General features: G+C 43.8%; 1 protein-coding gene across 3 annotated transcripts in view; it reads left to right on the top strand.

The window, feature by feature from the left end:
* NRK (Nik related kinase) overlaps positions 1-16,856 on the top strand; it is a 137,357-nt gene that overhangs the window by 35,450 nt on the left and 85,051 nt on the right. For all 3 annotated transcript variants that reach the window (XM_075007906.1, XM_075007905.1, XM_075007907.1), the window contains one exon: positions 10,037-10,093. In XM_075007906.1, coding sequence (XP_074864007.1) covers positions 10,037-10,093 — 57 coding nt within the window. The remainder of the gene's footprint in view (positions 1-10,036; positions 10,094-16,856) is intronic.

The following is a 16,856-nucleotide window of genomic DNA, read 5'->3' as shown; positions in this document are numbered from 1 at the left end:
CATGTGGATAATGGCATAATTAATTTCACTAGGAGTATAAAATTATCCATTTCTTCCCAGAACTGTTTTTCTAGTTGTTTGCTCTGAAAAGGTGGCAGGCACATTCCTGTAGGTTTGTATTATTTGTGTATTATTCACAAATTTTGCTTTTTGTCTGTTTCATACCCTCCTCAAAAGTTGATAGAATGAATATTTGCTCTTCACATGCTTGCGGAATTTTTACATGTATTTGGAGTCAAAGGCCACTAAGTCTTTTTTTTTTTTTTGGTGGGGGAGGGAGAGTGAAAACTAATTTCTGTTTCGCAATAACCCAACATTTGCTTTAATAGGATCTCATTTTTCACTAGATGTGGGCATAGTTTTTGCTATAGAAATTTGCGAAGTTTAGAAAAATTATCCATTTTCAAGTTTGAAATGAAATGACACATTTTTGATTTTGAGTAGTTTTCAGTTTTATTAATATTTCATCTCTCTAATTCATCATATTAATATAATGTCTGTGTTTTAATATGGTACGCTGGCTGTCATTAATCAATCTCTGACTTTATGTATCAACATGAGACTATCATTAATGTTTTACATCTTACTGTTCTCTAGTGTAACATGCAGTTGTTCTTACCTGTATTTCCCACTAACAGATTTACCTGCATTGGTAAAGTACTTAACTCAGTTAACTCAGTTTTTTAATAAAAAGAAAACATACATGCTTGATTTAAATGATTGTATTTTTCACAAATGCAATGTTATTTTTGTGAAGTTAAGTTTTATTTCAGATTTCTTGAAAAGGGGTGTTTAAAATTTGTCCATCCTTTCTGTGAGATTTATTGAGAACCCATCCTATTCTTGGTTCAACCTATTTTTTGGCTCGTCTTGGTTCACTCTCTTTCAATATTCACTCCTTTATGTCAGTCCTGAGGACTGTACTTGAGCTGGTGATTTTTTCTCTTTTTCTGTTTGGTTTTATAAGAAGCAATCCTGTTTCAAGCATATCCCATTTTTCTGGCTTATGTTGCTTTTACTTATGATAAGAGGAAACTGTATACCGAATTTGGTGATCCTCGCTCTTACTGGTTAGGAGTTCTTGATCAAAAAGACAAACGGTCTAGAGACAAAAATAGATGTAAAGGTTAATAATTGGCTGACTGCATGATGTGAGGCACATAGGTATTCACAAGGTCGTTGGTGAGTTACCATATAAGAATAACATTATGAACTATAAAGAACATTTTTGATTATTTGCAGTGCTTTAATAACCATGTTTTTCACTGGAGCTGGTGGGCAGGGAAAATCTTACCCTGAAGAATCCAGTGTATACAGTGTTCCTAACATGGTTGAAGCTAACGCCCTCTTTAGGGAAAGGTTCCCACAGCAGATGCTTCAGTGGTATAAATAGTGTAGCTCCATGCGTGTCAGAGGAGCGATGCCATTTCACCCCAGCAAAGTCTTCTAGGCCAGAGTCTTCAATGTTAGGCCAGTTGGGAGTTAGGAAGATTATTTAGTTTGCTGAGCTAGGATAATCTTCTCACATGATCAGTGCTTCCTGCCCTCACTGTTGGATATAGCCATGGGGCAGCTGTCTAGTCCCTGTTGAAGGAAGATGTTTATGGAGGGTGGGGAAGGAGCTGCCCTGATGCTCCATAGCAACACTCGGCCTTGTGCTTGCTGGGGTTCTGCGGGTGAGAGCTAGAATGCTTTGGAGTATAACAGAGACTAGATGTCTGAGGGAAGATGATGTGACTACAGTTTGAGACTTCCAACTGGGCTACTACACCTCAGCACTGCCTGCCACTGGTTAGCAGGCAGACAGTTGCTTTGCGGATGATTGTGTATTTTTCCCTCTTGGCATGAAAGCGGCTGCTAAAAGGAGGAAGCTTTGCAAATGACAAATGGAACTGAGGGGCATCCCAGAGCAGGAGTCAATCCTGTGCTCACAGGGATTCATGCCACTTCGAAGACTGGAAAAACTCCTAGGGGGAATGTGCAGTTTGATTTACAGCATTAAAATATAGCCGACATAAAGGCCAGGCTGTGAGCGAGCTGCCGGAGAGTTTATAGTGGTAGCTGAAGTAGGGTTTCCACAGCAATACCTCCAATTGCATGATTAAAATGAAAGGACTGGACTGCAATCGGAATTACAAACCCATCAAGGAGTATCCTGAATTCCTTACAGGGCAGAGAAAAGCCTGGTAATTAACTGCCAAAGAGCGATGGATTTTTGCAACCCAGCTGTCCCAATTGCCCTTGTAAATCATTTGTTATGGTTGATAATGGTGTAATCCTTGAGAAATTGTTCATAACTGCAATTCAATGGTAGTTTTTAGTGCGTTAACCACCCTGAGCTCTGCCTCGGACCATTAACTAACAAAAGCTAACAATAAACTCCTAACAGCTTCTTTCCCTGCAATTACTCCTGTTCCACTTAAACCAAATTCCACTTTTTTGCTGCTGCAGCAGCAAGATTTAAGGCTGTCTGTCAGACTTCTGTTCTAGTTCTTTGGTACCAGTCAAAAGCAGGGAGGGCTGAACCATCCGCCTGGGAGAGCAAGGCTGTTCCATACCACCTCAGTGGGCTCACAGGTGGAAAAAGTACTCCAAACGTTACTTGAGTAAATGTGCAGCTGCTTTCACTTCTGGATACTTGAGAACAATAAAGATGTGATGTGATGTGTGTGTGCTTTTTCCTCAAGTAGTTTTCCAGAAGGACACTGGTGACTTGTACTTAAGTACATCCCCCCCCAGCTGTATTTTTACTCAAGTAACTTTATGGGTACTTTTTCCATATCTGAGTGGACTGCAGGTCGTCACCTTGACCCAAGCAGCCCCCAAATACATGCAGCGTGTACTATTGCTGATCTCTTGTGTTAGAGGAGTGACTAGAGAACCCAGCAGAGATTGTGGCACCCAGTCAGCCTCGAAGAACTTACCATCTCAATAGAGAACATCTACGGAGGAAATAGGAGCGACATGACTTGTCCAAGGTCACTCTCAGAACCTGGAGTAGGTGCTATGTCAGTGATGGGCAACCTAGGCTAGTGAGTGCACTGCACAAGTGGCCCTGCTTCATCTCAGTGGGCTGCAAGATTGCAGTACTCACGACAGTCTCCCAGGTTAGAGTAGTTTTGCTAACTGTGCTGCCGTACCTAAATTGTGAGGTGTGCCGGCTGAGCCACAGCAGTGGTTGGAGTGGATGCAGAGGGAGCGCACAGCTCTCCCAGTCAGTGATGTGTGCAACCAGGACACCCGTGCTGTACGTGTGTCCCTTTAGTAATACTGGTAGGGAAAAATTACATGGTTGGAAACCAGTGGAATTTGGCAACCCTGCATGTTGACAACGGCAAACAAAATGCCTCGCAGGCCACATATAGAGCCCTGGCAGGCAGCGTGTGGCCTATAGATCGCAGGTTACCCACCATTGGCCCCAGGTCTCCTGCTCCTGGAGTCTGTGGTGAACAGACTTCCCCTGCCCAGAGGTGGAAAAGTGCCCCCAAAGTTACTTGAGTAAAATTTCAGCTGCTTTTGGGGAAAATTTAATTAACTAAAAGTTAAAGCAGCCTCCTGGGAATCTACCTGAGTAAAAGAACAGAAGTCTTCTCCCTTTATTGTACTCAAGTATCCATGGGTTTCCTCAGGGGGCTGGTTCTTAATTATGGATACTTGAGTACAATAAAGATCAGGCAGCGTTTGTACTTACACTCAGGTGGTTTTCTGGATGGACACCTTGACTTGTTCTAAATAACATTTCCTGCAAAAGCAGCTGAAATTTTACTGAAGTAACTTTTGGGGGCACTTTTTCCACCTCTGCCCCACCTCTCATGAGTTGTTCTTATTGCATCAGTTGAGCGGGGACAGAAACAAGGAGACATAAATGAGCTTTTGGTACCAAGAAGGATATGTGGGGTAGGAGTGACAAGCTGCTGACTTGAGCCAAAGTGAGTTATCAGTGAGAGAGGAGGAAGGTGGGGGCCAGAATCAGTCATGAGACATTTGCAACATGAAACCCTTGGGTCTGATTCCCTGGTCAGTACCAGTTGGAGATGTCCATGTGCAGGACTCTCCATTTGCGTAGAGCTGGAGAAAGCAGCTTAGCCACCTTTTACACCAGCATCTGCCCACATCCTTGGCACAAGGGTGGAAAGAGGCATGTGGGGTTGTGTGTGGCAAAGCTGAGCTCCTCTATGCCCGATGCACTGGTGTGAGAGACTATATTTTAGCAGCATGAGTTAGATCATGTTTGGGGCCAGATGGCTGGAAGCCCCAGCTGACTCTGCCTCCATCCGTGTCCACTGCCCTCAAGCACAGCTTGAATGTAATTGAGAATCGGGGCCTGTAATTGCTACATAAGCCATGTTGCAAAACAATTAGCTTGCTCCTGTTATGAGCAGCATTTGCAGAATTTGTTCTAACCAAATGAAACTCACTGTAAATCTGTGAAATTGTTTCAGAGACCCTTGTGCATCTTAACAGTTAGACCACTAATGACTAACGTACTTTCTCCATCCCTGTGCATGTACAGTATGTCTGATTCTCACAAGAAGATGCAGATTGAGGGCTCCTCTGGCTAAATTAATTGAGACAAGAAATACATGGACTAATCTAGTCCCATTCCCAGCCCTGCTGTGTGAGTGCACAGCTGAAGAAGCACATAGAAACCAGATCTCTGCTGTACAGTGCCCTCCACCTATGTAGCTGTGATCAGTGATAAATAGATTATTTTAGGGGAATGTGTCAACTATCTTCAGTTTTGCAAGCTGTTATTACAGTGACTGTTTAGGTGGGAAAGTGGAACTAAACTTTCTTTGGAAACCTATTACGGAAGGATATCGCCACATGGGGGCCTGATCCAAAGCCTGTTCAAAATGTTGGAGAGCTCTTTACTAGAAAAGCCATCCTGTTTGATTGCTGCTTGATGGCCGGGCTGTGTCTGAGCTTGGCTATTATTCAAGGCAATATTCAAGGTGAAAACTCAGTTGACTCTCTTCGGGTGGGGAGGGCTGATGAATCATTTGGTTATCGTCTCAACTGTCAGAACAGACTGACAAACGGAACACATGGACAAAGACTGAAGCTTAATAACCACAGAGTCTCTTCCTCACAAACACTGCCAGCTCTCAGCCCTGTTCTGCAGAGCCCAAAGCCTGAGGTAATAGATGGGCTCCACACAGGACTCTGCCTCCGAAAAGCCTCTAATGCCCTTTGAACGCTGGAGAAAAATGGCTTTAGAAATGAATAGTTCTTTTGCGTCTGTAGTTTGCGGGGTGAGGCGAGGGAACCCGTTAAGCCTTTGCTGCTGTTGGAAGGTGTTTTCGAAGCAATTTCCTTTTTCAGAAGCTACATTCTGCTTGTCTTACTCACTGTGAGACTACTCGCATAAGTGAAGTGCACAGAATTTGGCTCTGAATGACTGGATTGTTAAGACGTCCCACAGCATAAGCTCAGTGGCTGATATTACTTAGCAATGAAACAGCTAAAGCAACCAGTGAGTGGATCATGGGGCTTTAAGAAAAAGGGGAAAAACATCTCTTAGAAGATCTGTACCAGTTTTGCCATGCATACGGAAACAGACCTTGCAGCTGCTAAAGAAGTAGCAGTGCACAAGGGTTCCCCTGAACTCTGCATAACCGCTGAGATATATTGATAAACAAAACAACCCAAAAAAGAGGCCAAACCCTGAAGTCTTTACTCTGTCTATTACTCAGGAAGGTTGCTTGAGGGAGAATTTCAGGCCGGGGCTGAAGAGGTTGAAAACCACTTGTAAAACTTGCAAGGAAAAGGAACTTACCACAGCTGAAAAGTCAACTTAAAACAAAAAAGGAGTATTATATTTGTATTATCACTGCCATCCATAGCCCTGTTTATACATTCAAACAACCTTATCATGAACCTTCTGCTGAGCCTCATGGCTAACCTTGACAAGCACCATTAACAGTCCATGAAAATTTACACTCAGGAATTTAACTGGGGTAATTAGGATGGTCGAAACCCCTTTTTGAAGAGCCATTCCCGGTGGTAGCATGCTTTCCTCATAGTTGGAAGGTTCTAGGTTCAAATCTCGTCCCAGGACTCTGGCTTGCAGCCAGTGTTGACAGCCTGGGACTGTTACTTATTAGAAAAGGCATTGAAGAGAATGGATGTTAATGTTCTTGCTGGATGTTTTGAATGAGGTGTGGGAGGAGAACTCTAGTGTCCATACTGCTGTTCCTGTGGCCTCCTTTGTGACAGAGATTGTGTGTGGGAGCTATTGTTAAGTGCAGAATCACTGTTGTGGGAAAGGCCTGTGCATATTTGGATGAGGGAGGGTTAGGTCACATGGAACATGTGTATTTTGCCACATGTGTAATCCCATCCTCTATCAGGCTCATTACATAGCCTATGCTATGAAAGGAGCCACTTGACCTGCCATGTTTAGGAGATTAGTGGGGAGGGTAGGCCCATTATTTATTCCAGGAAGCCAGGCTACAAAACATACCCACAAAATCCCCATTTCACCACAAAGCACATGACGGTTGGCATCTCATGACTGTTAAAAGAACAGATTGATAAACATGTTGCCAACTTTGCTGAAGCATTCTCTCTAGTCTGCCTCGTCAGCATTTTAATTGTTTGCCTTGCACCTAAATATTTAATAAATGGAATTTGTTACTCTTCCAAATTTTGGGTGGCTTGAGATTATCTCTTCTCCCCTCCTTCCCCTGACCCCCAGTCCAAGCAAACAATAACATGATAAAGCCTACAGAGAGCTGGGACCAATAGTATGTTGAGAACAAGAGTGAATCTGCAGGAATGGCCATTGCTCTGACTTAGCATGTTTGTTTTTGTATTTATTACTATGTGCATTCTGCCAGTAAGTTTCAAGCTCACCTAAGTAACTTTGTACAAGGGCTCTATCCTTCCAGCATTTATTCCAGCAGGGACTGACTGTAGATGAATGATGGGATGAGGACCTACTTGGTTCTCTTACTGTATGTTTGTCACATGATGGATATCTGTGACCAAGACAATGGAATATTTACAGGGGTGAGGTCTGATCTACCACTCTTTCCATGGACTACATGCCCATTCTTGTCAATCCAGTTGCTGTCAGTGGTATAGGCAAAATAACAAGAACGTAGTAATTTGTTGAGGTGGATAGAGACCCAAAATGAGGCCCACAAAGAAAACTAATATAACTCCAGAGACCTAAAATAACATGGGACTAATCATTATAATGTAAACGCTTTTTGCCCCAATACTACGTTTCCAGAAATTAGCATTTCTGATTTACAGTGATAAAAGTAAGCAAGAACAGCAGGTTTGCATTGAACAGAGATCATTCTGGCAGTAAAACAACAGCTATATTTTACACAAAGAGACGGGTGAATTGGGCAGATGTTCTTGAAATCAAGGTAAAACACAAAACCTTCTCTTCTTGGCTATTCTGTGGAATTTTCAATAACCCCAGGCACTGCTGTTGTGGTACTAAACTTTTTGTGTTATAATGAAAGGAAACCTTTCTCTTTCCCCATATTGATCCTCCATCCATCTGTGATAGTTACAAAGTTCTCGTCAGTTATAATGAGAATCCTTATCAATTCTCAAAGGCAAACTAAGTGTGTCATCCTTCTGCATTGCACATAGCAGCCCCCTATAAGCTGTTTTCACCCAGACTGATCAGCGACCAGCTAGGTAAAGAGGCCGAAGATCTGAGTGTATCAGACTGTCCAATTCCAGTCAAGGTCTGGGGTTAACTCAGGATGCCAGCATGTCTAGCATTACTGTACATTGTGGAGGGCCCTCTGACTGCATTGCCAAGACATTCAATGCCTGGAAACATTTGCAAACAATAGCCTCCAACAAAGGAACTGTGGCTGCTAAAAGGAAGCTTACTAACCATGATTGACGTCAGCCGAAATGGATAGTGACCAAAGGCAGGCATCTGTCTGGAGCAGCACTCATCGGGAGAGGATCTGTAGACAAGCACACTGATGTGTATGTCATGCACTTTTTGGGGTGTGTCTTGTTTAGCTTCCTCTTTAAGTTCTGTGATAAACGAGAATTATGGGGATTTCTTTGTTATGAGACAAAGCTGTGCACACCGACAACAGTGAGCAATGAAAGAGAGTGTTCATTAATATACAAAAATTCAGCCTGATTTATATTTTTAAAAAGAAAACATGTCACTGGCATACTGCCTGGTTTTGAGAAGTCATTTTTCTTGATGCAAAATTGCTTAGCCCCCAAAATAATTGTCATATGGAGTTTTGAACATATAGGGCCTGATTTTTTTAAAAGGCTTCTAATTTTACAGGTGTAAAATTGCAACTACAAATCTTTGCATCCACAAATTATACCATTTCATGATGGACTACCTGCTTTCCTGTGGTTTACCCACTGCAGTTAATTGTGGGTACAAAATTGCCGACCATCATTTGCAGGAGAGAAAATTGCACTCTAGAAGCTGGAGGCTGTTTCTGAAAATCTGGCCCATGGGAAACATAATTGGAACATTTAACTCACATGGTGTCGACCTGTGTAATTTGAAGCAATCTTCAATATGAGATTAGTGCTGGTTAGCATGGTAATATATTGTACTTTGCTTAGAGGAGGGATTCAAGGGATTGTGGCCTGGCCATCCTGAAAAACTGGTGTAATGGGTCTTAACCACGAAAGCTCATTACCTAATTAAATAGAATTGTTAGTCTTTATAGTGCTATAGAACTGCTTGGGTCTTTTTTGTGTGAAGCTACAAACTAAAATGGCTATGCCTCTGCAACTGTCCTGAAGAACAGAGAAGTTTAAAAAGTCTGTTTTAAAGTAAGGCTCTTGCTTGTCTCAATTTCTAGGTCTCCGTGTTTCACACAACGCTTCTCGTCTCAGTATACATTACAGAAGGGCTCCCCCGTATCACAGAACGCTGTGTTCTACCAGTGCAAAACCTTTTCCATTGATCCCTGCCCCTTGGTTAAATCTAGCAGCACTGAGAGCTCTAGAGACTTATTTCACAAGACAGAACCCTCTAAGGAGAGGAAGAGGGAATGTATGAAGGTAGTCCTTGCCGACTGTTTGAATCTTGCTAGATTGACAGTTCTGGAAACTGGAGTCCTTTTGCTTATCCATGTGTAGGATACACACAGAAAGATGAAGTGTCTGCATCCCCACTCATTGTTTCACCAGTGTGTCTCTTCCCTGACATAAGGGGATAAAAAGATTGTTTGGGCTCTGTGCTCACTGAATCCTTGACACAAGGTTGCCTTATAAAAAGGAGGACACTCTGAGAGAGAGTGTATCTGTACCAGTATCTACCAACTCACATTGGACTCAAAGGACCTCAGTTTCCAGAGCTGTCAGTCTAGCAAGGTTCAAACAGTTGGCAAGGACTATCTTCATACATATTATATACACTATACTATCCATACTATACATAGTATAGTATATGTACTATACAAGCTATAACACATTAATACAATGTGAGTTCGTAAACACTGATACAGGTACATACCCTCTTGGGGTGTCCTTTTTTTTTTTTTTGAAAGGTCAAATGTGGTAACCCTATTTGATACCTAAATAAGATTACCAAGAAATGCTGGTTTGGAAACCAGAGATGCCTGTTTCCTGAGAGCTGTATTGAAGCCTTCAAATGAATTCCACAGGACACTGAAAACAGGAGTTTCATATTCTTTTTTCCTATTCTGCATTCAGGGTGAAATTCACCCCAGTAGAGCCAGCACAAAGATCATGTTCCCTGCAAACTCAGAACTCAAGCTGGGCACAGGTCTGGTACTAGCCCCCTGGAAACTTGTGAATTTCATTCTAATGGTTTTGCATCTTGCAAATATGTTTTTCATCTACTTAATGCAATTGAACAAGAAAATCTTGCTATGCCAAATCACTGTATCAGTGATAAATTGATTTATGTTGCTTGCTTAATAGTCACTCAACATGGGGAGATGGGGAAGATGACCTCTTGAGGTTCCTTTCAGCTCTACATTTCTATGATTCAGTGAATACATATGATTTACATACGTCTGTTTTACCTACCGCATGTCTCTTGTTTTCACAGGGCCGCCACGTTAAGACAGGACAACTAGCAGCAATCAAAGTTATGAATGTTACTGAGGTGAGTGAACATCTGTGGAAAAAAGCAGTTGTCTCTTTGTAAGCAAAAAGGACATTTGAAATAACCAGCCAGGTCACTAACAAGTATAGAAAATTTATTAGAGAAAATTATCTGCCTGCAGAAGTACTGCTAGCTGGGAATTGAGTTTTTTCCTAAAGCACTGAGGGTGATTGTATGAGCACGGTTTTGGGTTTTTTTTTTGTTTTGTTTCAGTCATATTTATACAATGCAGACAAAGCAGTCAGGAACAGTGGCTCTGTATATTTTTGCTAGTCTAGTCCAGTGAAAAAAATAACTTTCTTCCTGCTTATTGCTCGTTGATTATCTGTTTCCAGAGATAGCAAACAGAAGATTTCCTGTAGCTCTCTGTTGCCCCTGCTGTGTTTCATCACATCCTTTCCCTTCGTATGCCAGCTATTCCTCTGTGCAGTACAAAAATCTAGGGCATTGTAGTCACATCGACAGAAAGCAAAAAAGAACGTGTTAGAGTTGCAAATGTTGCCTTTTTATCAGATAGATGAGAGAAGGAGACAGTTTAATTGGCGCAGTACCTTGCTCGCTTTTATAAAGTGGTGTCAGAGTTAGAACATGGTGTCACTGAATTTGCTAAGCATTGATTTTTCTTCCTTCTCTGATCGGTGCAGCTGGTACAGCAACTTGCTGCCTCAAGACAATATTAGCATGAAAGGCCAAAAAACTGCCCCCTCCCCCAGCACAAGAGTTTCCTGCTATTCATTCCTGCTATATTATGGGCCTGATTCATATTTACACTAAGAAGCTCTATGCACATGACTTTTTATCCAGAATAAGACAGGAGTGAATTTAAAAGACTAGCGAGTAATAACTCCATGTGTGAACACACTCTTATTCTGGACTATACATGCCTTTTTTCTGATTTAGCGTAATTGTCTTCCAAAGTATATGAACGCAGAAAAGAAAAAGGCCTGTTATTCTGAAACTGTAGGTCTGGACTATATATTTGGGTTGCCTGGTGGCTGGTCTTTGACCAGAGTGCCTGGCTGAAAAGGCACTTGAATGGCTCTGGGCAGCACCGCTGGCTGGTCCATTAAAAGTCCAGCCTGCAAGGCTAAGGAAAACTCCCCTGGCTCCGCACAGCTGCTGGATTGTGGCCAGCATTTCCCACCCTTCTAGAAGGAAGGGTGGCTAGAGCATGCTGCTTCACACCCCAGGGCTGCGTCCACGGCTCTCGTTGGCCGAGTTGTTGTGGGGGCAGGGCCGGAGCACCACACGTGGTGCAGAGCTGCTGGACTGCACCTATGCCTAGGGGCAGGACATGCCAGCTGCTTCCAGGAGCAGTGCAAAGCCAGGGTGGGTAGAGAGCCTGTTTTCACGCCACTACACCCACCAATAAAGAGTCCACTGAGATAAGCATGGGCTAACTGGAATCCAAACACCTTGCCTCCTGTCAGGGTTCAGGAAGGGGTTCTATCTCCCACCCTGCCCCCAGTCAGAACCCTCTCCAGCACGCCACACTCCCTCCCAGAGACCCCTCTTCCTCCAGCATTCAAAGCTCCTTGTCCCCAACCCAGAGTTGTCTTCTGCAATCCAGAGCACCCCCCCACAGCTGGAGCCCACACCTCTGGCTGCACCCCAAATCCCTGCCCTAGCCCAGAGATCCCCTCACACCCTGAATCCCTCGTTTTTGGCCCCACCTGAGAATTCACACCACCGGCTCTGAGTCTGAATCTCCAGCCCCCGGCCTGAGTCCAGTGAATGTGAGCGAGGGTTGGGAAAAATGCTGGAGTGAAAGGGAGCAAGGCCTCAGAGAAGCAGCAAGGGCAGGGCTTCAGGAAGGGAGCTGGGGCATGGGTGTTGAGTTTTGTGCAATTAGAGAACTGGCAAACCTATCTGTAATTAAAACTTATACTGGCATAATTACATCAATTATGGGGTGTGGATTTTTCCCAATGTAACAGCCAGTATAATCCCCAGAGCAGATGCATTTATAGAGGCATCAAAGCCTCATCTACACTAGCAAGTTCCTTCCGAAAACCCGGCCCGTTTTCAGAAGAATGCATGGAGTGTCTGCATATAAAATGCGCTCTCCATCTGAAATCGAAAGAATGTGGCTCTTCTTCCAGAAGCCTTCTTCTGCTCCCGGATCAGGAAGAACGCCTCCTTTCGAGAGCTTCTTTTGAATAAAAGCATGTGTAGATGCTCCGCGGGCCCTTTTTTAAAAAGAGCAGCCCTCATGGCATAGGATTTTTCAATCCCTGGCCCATTCTTTCAAAAGAGTTGGGGCTGAGCAGATGCTGTCAGTTAAAAAAGTGGATCGATCTTTCGGTCCACTTTTTTGTGTGTGGATGCGCTCTTGGGAAAGAAGATCTTCCGGAAGATCATCTTTTGAACGACTGCTGTCGTGTAGACATAGCCAAAGTGTTTTTGCCCATGTACAGGTTGAGTCTGTCTAATCTGGAACTCTCTTGTCCAATGACATCCATAATCCAACATGATTTTAATAAGCTGGATAGCCACTTACCATGGGTGTGGCCAAGCTTTCTGTGGTCCCACAAAGTTTGTTTCCAGCCACCAGTCCTGTCTGTCAGTGTTCTGTGCTGTTGTTTAGCTGTCATTTACCCCCTAAAAGTCTTTTAAGAGACCAGTAAGCAGTGAAGGTGTTGGTAACGCTGCTACACAATATTGACCTCTTGTGGTCTGGCAAAGTCTCTTATTTGGCACCTGCCAGGTCCCAAGGATTAAAGAGGTTCAACCTGTAGTTTGCATCCCTTGGGCAACTGATGTTAATTATGGTGACAAAAGTGCTTTTTAGCTAGTATAAACTGTGTCTTCATTGGGGAGGCAAGGCAGCAGTTTGCCATTATAGGGGGTCCTTGTTACAAGTCCAAGTTATGTTCCTAAATAATGCAAGTAATAGTGAAACAACTTTTAAAGGGGAATGAATATCCATAAGGAATAATGTAGCTAACTTGAGTTACTTTCCCAACACATACAATTCACATACCTGTGGCATGTATTAGATACCTAGAACCCACAAAAAACAATAAATAGAAATAAGTAAATATATAGCTAATAAAATAAATAAAGAAATAAATAAATAATAAAAAGATAAGCCAGCTCCTGGCCGTCTCCCTGCCAGCTCCCTGCAGTTCTCCACCACTCCCCCAGCTATCTGCCAGCTCCCCTCTGGTCCCCCATGACTTCAGGGCTCACTTCCAGGGCCCCTGCACTACAGCAGCTGCCACCCAGCAACACAGAACTCTACTATGTTCCTGGCTTCTGGTCCCTCGGCCCCTAAACGATGTAAATGCAGATCTGCGCGACTTACAATGAACCTGCTTTCCTGAATTACTTAGTGACGTATAGGTGAAACGACTTAAAGCGAAGTGACTTGTAACGAGGACCCCCTGTATTGCTATAACGGTATCATGATGCTAGTAAAATTCTTCTAGTATTGACAAAGCCTAAGAGTATCCTCACGTGGAATCATTGCTGTATAGCTCGTCCTGGAGAGTTATTTCAGGATAACTCCATATGCAGACAAGTCCTAAAATCTTTTGAGCTGGGGTGACCATATCTCCCTTTCCCAAATGCAGGACAAGGAGATATGGGGGAGAGAAGCAGCTTCTCCAAGCCCCAGGGAGCTGAGAAGGAGGCGACAGCTGTCGGCAATCCCTGGCAGCCTGGGGAAGGGGCAGCCCCCGGTGCTTCCTGGGGAAGCTACAGCTGCCCACGCTCCCCCTGCTTCCTTGAGGCTGGGGGGTGCCAGATACAGGACGATTAGTGCCTTTAACAAAAAAAATCAGGGAACCTTTTTGGCATCCCAAATATGGGGCCATCCCACCCAGTATGTGATGGATGGTCACCTTATTAATGCCATACTGGCTGCATGGAGATGCTACGGCCATGGGTGGCAGCACAGAACTCTTAAGACCTGGTGTATGCGTAAAATTTAGGTCAACCTAGCTGTGTCACTCAGGGCCATGAAAAATGTCATGCTACAGTGAGGTTGGCCAAAACTCTTCCATTGGTCCTCACAGTTCTGGGGAAAAAAATCCTCCCATTGCTGCAAGAAGTGTCAGTGCTGCAACCGTAACTCTATAACACTTGTAGTGTTAACACACCCTAAGACAAGGTGGACATAAAGCAGGATTAAGCATAAAACACACCTATTTTAAGACCCTTTTATGCTGCCACTATAGTACAAAATAGTGATCTTATTACGAAAAAAAACCTCTAAGAACATACTCTGTGTGTGTGTGTGTGTGCCTGCATGCATGTGTGCGTGTAGTCAAAAAACTAAGGTTTTGCTTTTCTATCTGTGTAAAGCATGCTTTTGAAATTATTGAAGCAGTAAACTGCTGGGGCTTTGCGTCTAGCTCTGTGGATACATGTCCGGCCATCTGCATTATGCTGTAGAGATGAGTCACCAAAGAGGAACGGCTTTGCGGGAGTGGGAGAATTTGTGCTAGGGTGGGAACTGAAATCAGATCCCAGATCTGAGCACCTCCACCTGTTGCCTCTGACGACATGGGTTCCAGCTCACACAAGCTAATGCCCAAGTAAATATGTTAGTCTTTTAGGTGTCATGAGACTCCTGTTTTTGCTGAAGCAGACTAACATGGCTACTCCTCTGAAGCTTCCAGCCTTCAAGAAAAGCTTCGGTAGGTTGGGGGCTGCCAGAGATCCAGAGCTGACACACGGGCACGGAGCTGTGATATGGACAGGTTTTGCCTTCCATTGAACTCCAGGGATCCACAGGGCTTGGGGATTGTCCTGGTGGCCTGATCCATGGGCAAGGAACTGATACCACCACAGGGAATATCAATATGAAAATTCCAGGCAGGGAATTTTCCAAAATTTGCCTGTCTTGTGCTGCACACAATTTGATCTTCTCCGCATTTAAATAGCTGTGTATTGTGGGTGGCAGGGCATGGTTGGAAAACCAGACTTAAATGAAGGACAACCCGGAGGCATGGATTGACTGATTCATATCAGTATCTGCGTGCGGTTCTGTGAGCACAAAGCATCTGTAAACTTGTGCAATGGACTGGTTAATCCTGGTTTACAGCCGCTCTGCCTCACAGTAGCAACACAGCTCAGCTGTTGTGTATTGATGGATCTGACCCACTCTTTGGGGAGCTGGACAGCTTCTTTATGTATTGAGGATATACCAGTAACAGATCTGGTTTGGTTTTGGCTTGAATTATTCCACACTAAATTGACTGTGTCTTTGTAAGAATTCTGCAGCTCTTCAACAGAGAATATTTAGAGCTGGTGTGACTCCCTGTGAGGTTTCCCCGGTGCTCTCCCCTTGAAGCCCATCTTATTATAAGCACTCTTAGGAGTTCCGAGCTTGCTGCAGTGTGACCACAGGAAGCAGTTCTATTGATTTCAGCTGTGAAATGGTAGACTGTCAAGTCTCCAGCAGTTAGGGTGGCAGCCTGGTTCCTGGAAGTCTTTTCTGCCGCAGGCCTTCTGTGCAACCTTTGACATGTCACTTATGCCCAACTCCTCAAAGATATTGAGGTGTCTAACTCGAGTTGAAATCAAAGGGAGCTAAATGCCTAAATACCCTCAAGGATTCAGTCCTTAGTCTCTTTCAGTCTTGGTTTTCCAGCTTCCAAAAGGGGATAATTGTTCTTCCCTATGTCACAGGGATATTGTGAAATTAAGTGAGCTGCTCACATATTACAGTAATAAGGGGGCATATTAGTATTTTAGGTAGAACTACTTTCATCCCTCAAGACCTCTGTGTGAAAGAAATTGTTGGCCTGCTAAACTTTAAGTGTGTTTTGACACAACTTTATCGACCGTCTGGCATTAAATTACAGATTGAACCTCTCTCTAGTCTGGCACCTTTGGGACCTGACTGGTGCAGAACGAGAGAATTTGCTAGACCATGGGAAGTCAGTATTGTCTAGCAGCATTACCAACACCTCCACGGCTTACTGGGCTCTTAGAAGACATTTAGGGGTAAATTAGAGCTAAATAACAGCACAGAACAGAGAGCCAGGACTGGTGATTGTAAGTGAACTTTATGGGACCATGGGAAACTTTTGCCACACCCATCCAGCTAACTGAAATCATGCCAGATTACGGATGTTGCTGGACAAGAGAATGACAGACTAGAGAGGTTCAACCTGTAATTTTTGTTCCTTTGGGTTTGAAACACACCAAGTAAAGTCTTTTAAAAATATTGACATGCATCCACTGTAATGTGCTGAATATGTACTACATCTGAGGCCATATCTCACAGGGAGTTCTACTTGTAACACACAATGGGGCACGTTCCTAATGCAGTGATGTGAAGCTAGGAGCTACCTGGCCCTCCTGGAGAAACCTCTGTCATTCTTCTCTATCAACTACAGACTTGGATTGCTCAGTTCTGAGTACTGTGGCAAGTTTAGGGCTGAGTAAATCTGTTCCCTCTCTAACATGTGCTGTGAGACTCTGAGCTGCCTTTCTTATGATCGCAGCAGGATGCTGTGGTCAGGGTGGGATCATATGGCCATCTGTCAGGAAGCACTGCAGTGTCAAGTCACAGGGAGGGGCCTGGGAGCTTTAAATGATTACATGAGAGCAGCGGGTAATGTGTGCTTCTGTGCCTCTCTACAGAGACTCTGTTTCCTGTTATCTGATCACGCCTAGCAAACAAAGTGTGTGCAGAGAGAACAGATTCTTGCTGAATTACTTTCCCCATGGATTGGTGTCCACAGCGATAGCAGTGGCTGTCCCTTTGAATCTCTTGCTTCCAGTCTTGCCAGTTATCGACATGCTGTTT

Source organism: Carettochelys insculpta, chromosome 13 (genome assembly GCF_033958435.1).
Source record: "Carettochelys insculpta isolate YL-2023 chromosome 13, ASM3395843v1, whole genome shotgun sequence".
Classification (NCBI taxonomy): domain Eukaryota; kingdom Metazoa; phylum Chordata; order Testudines; family Carettochelyidae; genus Carettochelys; species Carettochelys insculpta.
The sequence above is the reverse complement of the archived record's forward strand: the minus strand, read 5'-3'. Positions and strand labels throughout refer to the sequence as shown.